The 6,000-nt window shown below is 45.7% G+C and overlaps 1 protein-coding gene across 2 annotated transcripts in view; it reads left to right on the top strand.

The window, feature by feature from the left end:
- The window catches only part of LOC109313505, a 176,447-nt gene that overhangs the window by 92,168 nt on the left and 78,279 nt on the right, over nt 1-6,000 (top strand). For both annotated transcript variants that reach the window (XM_019540114.1, XM_019540115.1), the window contains exons 28-29: nt 429-609; nt 4,694-4,905. In XM_019540114.1, coding sequence (XP_019395659.1) covers nt 429-609; nt 4,694-4,905 — 393 coding nt within the window. The remainder of the gene's footprint in view (nt 1-428; nt 610-4,693; nt 4,906-6,000) is intronic.

The following is a 6,000-nucleotide window of genomic DNA, read 5'->3' as shown; positions in this document are numbered from 1 at the left end:
GTGCTGCCACAGTGACACCCCCCCCACTTTGCCCTCAGGTAGGGAGGCATGGGGAAGCCCCGCTGCTCAGGTGGCCAGGATGTGTTTGCCACTGCCACAAACTTTCCTGGCAGCAGCTCAAACTTGGGCCCATGCAGCCAATAGCTGCCTGCCCTCTCAGCAGTGCATGTGCAGTTGGTCAAAAGCATTACAGACAGATGAACAGACAGACAGACAGACTATGCCCTTTATTATATTCTAATTCTGTACCAGGTTAAAAAAACCATGAAAAGCTTTGACAAAAAATGACAAATGTGCATTGGTGAGACTTTTGCCTTGAATTTGTCTGCCATGGCTACTTCACACCCAAGCAAATATTCATTTGACCTTGACAACTCTGATGATGAAAGATGCTTCTAAATTTATTTTGATTTTTTTGTGTTTTCCAGTTTAGCCTGCAAGTCCCTGAAAAGCAGATGAATTACAGAACCCAGCTGCAGCACTCCTGTATCTCTCAGGGTTATTCAGAGAGTAGCACCAACTTTAAGGTGCAGTATAATGACCGTATGCCATTTGTGGCAGGACTGCAATGGAAAGATACCTCCAGAAATTACCTTAAGAAGTGGGAAGGTGAAGCATCACCAAAAATTTCCTATCTGTGACTTCAGAAGTTCTTTTGCAGATATGCTGCTGGGATTTTGTGGATTAGTTGTAGGGGCTTATCTTTTAAACTGTGCGTTCAATCTGATTAGAAGCAAAAATTTTCCATGAAGAGAGTAAGTAAAGGGCAAGTCACAGTTTGAATTCTTTGCTCTAGAAGGTACTGACCACATTCACATTACTGACATTAAGGAAAAGAAAACACACCAGGGACAATGACTAGAATATTGAAAGGATCTTTTCAGTTGTCTATTAAACACTCAGTCATATAGTGTGATTGTAGCCATGATAGTCCAGGGATATGAGAGAAGCAATGTTTGGTGAGATGATCTTTTATTGGACCAACCTATTTTGGGCTCTCTCCATACTATCCAAGCTGGTCCAATAAAGGTGGTACCTCACCTTGCATATCTTGCTTCATACTTATACTTGTAATAATTCACCTTGGCGTATGTCACCAAAAGAGAGAGATAAATGTGAGGTTTTTAAATGTTCTGTCTCAAGAAATTGTTTCTTCAAGAAAAAATACCAAGAATTGTGTCTTTAGTACATTCTGCATTTTACATTTGCAGTTATATGAGAAGCAAGAGTTGTATTTCTTATAGTGGGGAGGCGGGTTCTCAATAATTTATACACGTTTTAGCCATCAGCAGGAGTACAGGGACATGTTGAACAATAATTCTTGTTCTAACGCCCGCTACTGACATTCCGGTCTGAGTCTTGTGGCTCAACCCTTCTTTTTTTCTCTAGAACTTGTCCCCGTGCACCACCAGCTAGGCTGCTGGCAGGATGGGCACTGCCTGAGATCCAAGGGGCCCAAGCAGGCTCAAGCAGCACCCAGCTGGCTGGCAACCCAGGTTGGGGGTGGCTCAGGAGTGCAGGCTCTGGAGAAAAGAAAAGAATCAGTTCCCTCGGAGCTCAAACAGTGAGCCAGTTTGGGTAGTAGCATGAGGCACTGTGTCCTCTGGGGTGCTCCAAGGCTGTGGCATTTGCTCTGCCTAGTGGGAGCAGTGAGCCTAGCTCCTAGTCCTGTCCCTGCTCACCAAGCCTCTAGTGGCAAGTCACAGCTGTGCAAGTGAAGGACAGTCAGAGATGGTTTTTCACCTTAAGGTACAACTGCTCTGTCACTAAGCTGATTAACATTTGTTCAGCTTACAACACAAGGTGTAACAAGGTCCCTAGATATACAAATACTTTTTTGGGTCTAGGCCTTACTGATTACATTAAGTGGGTCAGGCTCAGTGTAAATTTACATTTCAGCAAGGTTACATTTATGCGAATTAGAATACCATTTGGCTCTGTCAGTGGATTTACCCCTCATGCCTATATTTTCAAAGCAAGCCTACAGCTAGACAATTTTAGTGTCCAAATCAAGCAGGAAGGTGCAAGAAGGTTGAATTCACCATAGTGTTGTTCAATAGACTTTAAGTGAATATACTAGCTTTGAATTTGCTCCCTAACCAAATAGCTTTGGGGATTAGCTTTTGAGATTTGGCTTTTTAAATGTGTGGCCTTACAAGTCACTTGATATGGCAGATATTTGCGTAATGTAGTTATAAGCATTGAATTTTTTTTGCCCCCATCTTTGGATGAAATGTCTTCGTCTTACTAGCTAAATCACAAACAATTTGCTTTATTGGCACAGCTAAATGGCATTTCAAGATATGCAGTAGACCTTGTTCAAAATGTATATACATATTGCAGAACTTAACTTCTGAAGTATGGTATCCTGTCAGGTGTGAGAATAATCATGTGACTATTGGGGTGTTCAAAGTGGGCCCTATTCGATTCGGATTCAATCCTAATCGGGGACAGTGATTCAATTCGTTGATTCGGATCACTGTCCCTGATTCGATTTGGCTGAATCAGAATCTGAAGATTCAGTGCTAATTCAGAGAATCAGCAATTCAGCCATAGAAACAGCTTTAAAAGCTGTTTCTACATACCTTGAGGTAGCAGGAGCGGCTCGTGATCGCTGAGATGCTGGGGCACATGAAGCACCCCACAGGGGTGTGGAGGGCCCTCCACGTGCTCGGTGGTGAACCCAGAAGTGGACTGGATGTACTTCCTGTCTACTTCTGGGTCTCATGGGGAGCATGCTGGGCCCCCTCCCTGCACCCCCCCAGCTCAGGATTCAGCTTCAGGGTGACCTCAGGTGCCCCCCCCAGACCCAGGAAGCACCAGTCACTGAGCTGGGGAGGCACGGAGGGAAGGGGCCCCCACGCGCTCCCTGGTGGACCCAGAAGTAGACCGGAAGTGCTTCTGGTCCACTTCCAGGTCTGCTGCCGAGTGCGCTGGGGAGCCCCCCATGCTTCTGTGGGACACTCCGTGTGCCCCAGCATCACAGCATTCACGAGCCCCTGCTACCTAGAGGTATGTAGAAAAAACATTTAAAGCTGTTGGACATTTGGTCTATGTCCAAACCTCTCCGAATCGATTCAGAGAGTTCCGATTTTGATTTGAAGAGATTAAAATGTCCTCTGATTCGATTTGGATTCAGAGATTCGGCCACCGAATCAGGCTGAATCAGATCAGGGACCGAAGCTTCACACAGCCATAGTGAATATGGTCTGCATAATTGCTTGCTCAGTGACAATAAAGATTATTCATGCTGGAGCAGATTATGCAGTAGAACCTGTGTTTAGCCAGTAGTCACATTGTCTCCTATCTATTCATGGCCACGAATAAACTTACAGTAGCATGGCACATAGAAGTTATAAGATCAGAATTAGTTTACACACATTTGCAGTTTCTAATTTACAAAGAAGCTAAAGATGCACCTTCACTCTAAACGTCATGTGTGACAAAGTTAGCCTCCAGAAGATAGTCATGGCACCCCCTAACAGCCTGTAGAGCTGGCTACTGGTTCCTCAGGCTACTGCCTTGACGTTCCTGGATTGTTTATATGAATTAGGAGACTGCCCTCAGATTATCAGGGTAAGACGTGGGTGGTTAACTGCTCTGCTCACCATCAGGCTGCCTCAGTTTGAGCTAACTTTCCTGAACAAGGTGTTGCTCTTTGCTACTGGTATTAGTTAACCTTACTTTTAGTCTCTCCCTCTCCTTCTGTCTGGGCCCCTTGAACCTGCCTTAGTTCTCTGGACATCTTGGTCTTGCCTCTGGGTGTTGGACCCAATGGGCACCTTTACTCTATTCTTAGCTTCAGCCCTCCAGCACCTTTGCCGTACCTTGCCACCAGATGGGTTCCACAACTCAAATTACAGAGAACTCCTTTTACAGTCCCCATGGCCATCTCCTCCTCTCCTTTAGCCACTTCCAAATCTTGTGGATGAAAACATCACCTCCTACCAAATACAGCTACGTTTGTCCAGAATGCTCAGCAGAGCTCCTTCCAGATCAGGGCCAGTGTCTCCTTTAGCTCTGGGCTACACCTATGTAGCCCCTGACTCCTCCCTTTTCTGGTCACCTGATCTTCTTGCTTCCAGGAGATAGGCTCAGGGGGTTGCTATTGTCTACTCTGGGGGTATGCTGCTCCACAGCCACTTGGCTCTATTGGCCTTTCCTTAGCAAGCCTTGAGGCTTCCCCCCTTCTCATTAACAGACCCACTGCTCATGCAGCCCACACGGTATCTGCAGGCTGCCTCTTTGCAGTTCTCACCCTGCGTTCTGTAGCTAGGTTTCTTTCACCAATTAGCAGGCTAACTATTCTGGATCCTGCCCTCTGTAGCCCTGTCTTACAACGAAGCTAGCTTCTCAATAGAGCTGTCTTCCTGCTGCCCCTTGAGCTCTGCTGCCTGGCCCTACTCTCAGTGTTGGAACCTCCTCCCTTGCCTTATTGTCTGCCAGCAGCCCACTTCAGGTAAGTGGCCTGCAGCTTTTCTGCCACTTTGGAGCCACTATTTCCTTTTCCCCTTTGGCTGCTTATTTCTACCCACTTTACTTTAGTCAGGTGTCCCTGTCATAGGGTAACACAGAGTAGGAACTCCCTATAACACCTGACTCTTGTTAATTTTCTTGTGGTTTTAGGAAGCAAGTAGCCTGAGATCCAGCTTTTCTACCATTTTCAAATGTATGCTATGTTACTACTTTTCAGGTGCACTAACAATGGACACCCCATGGCTGTATCTGTACACTTCTCACAAACTACACCAACCTCAACATTCTGCTTATCTGTCTACTGTGGAGCTAACAGCTGGGAAAGCCATTTCCATCAAGAACCTGGTGGTGGAAATGTTCTGCAAAAACAAAGACAATGAAAAAGAGGGCAAGATTCACATCTATACCCCGACTGCTACATATCTCCGGGTCAGTAACATACTAGCACTTCCTGTGTGCAAATGAATAGTGTACAGCAGCAGTTGCAATTACACAGCATGCAGTATACAGTAACTTGCAGAGTCTGTTGTTTAGAAATCGTTGTCAGTGGGTGTATGTACGCAAGATGTTACTGCGTAGTTGACTATTTAACAGCACAGTAAATGTCTTGGCATCTACACATGCACCCCTATTATGGTGCACAAAACTAATAAACTCTGCAGCAGGGTAGTACTTGTAAAATACATTTTTCATATGCAGCAGCACACATGCAGATGCTGTCCCAGTTGTCAGCAGGCAGCCCCCATGTTGAAGCACCCTCTGCCCCAGACAGCCTCTCAGCAGCATGTGAAGCCCCATTCGAGTGGCTGTGGACTGGTAGGCTGACCCCCAGGCTCCTTGCCAGCCTGGGCTGCTTTGACTGGGCTCCACATGTTGCACACAAATAAACTTATTTGCTTTGGAGTGTTTTGCTCCTGGGTGCGTATTCGCGTATTCAAACATCACGCCTGGGAGCAAAACAATCTCTGGAACAATAAACATTAATAGCACATGTAGACACACCTAGTGTGTATTATTTTATCAGTCAGGGTCTCAAAGTGTGCCCTGAGTTCCCCCTGGTTTTACCATCAGACCCCTCCCTCTAGCCTTCAAGTTGTCAAGTAAGCACTGTCAGTGCCTCTCAGCCAGTTCTGAAAATAGTATGTGCAATAGGTGAGGATGCATGTATGGTTCCTCTCTCTGCCAGGCTCAAATTCAGCCCTGCAAAAGCCTAATAAACAGATGACCAGTTCCCATGACTCTGTAGGAGGAAGGAATTCAGTTGCGATAAGAATATTTTTGATATATTTAACATATGTAAATCAGTGGGACCTCCTTTTCAGCCAGCAACTTAGTGGGCAGGACACGCACCACTCTTCCAGAATGTGGGATACTAGAATCAGATCTATCCACCTCCTGAGGACATACAAACTCACCTCTCTCACTTCCCTGGGAGGCATGGAAAATATCTAGTTAAAATCTTTGCTCTAAAGTAAGCAGTACTGGTTGGAACTTGGATCTCCCACATCCTATGCAAGTGTACTA

The sequence above is a fragment of the Crocodylus porosus genome, unplaced genomic scaffold, assembly GCF_001723895.1.
Source record: "Crocodylus porosus isolate Cpor-Errol unplaced genomic scaffold, CroPor_comp1, whole genome shotgun sequence".
Taxonomy (NCBI): Eukaryota; Metazoa; Chordata; order Crocodylia; family Crocodylidae; genus Crocodylus; species Crocodylus porosus.
The sequence above is the reverse complement of the archived record's forward strand: the minus strand, read 5'-3'. Positions and strand labels throughout refer to the sequence as shown.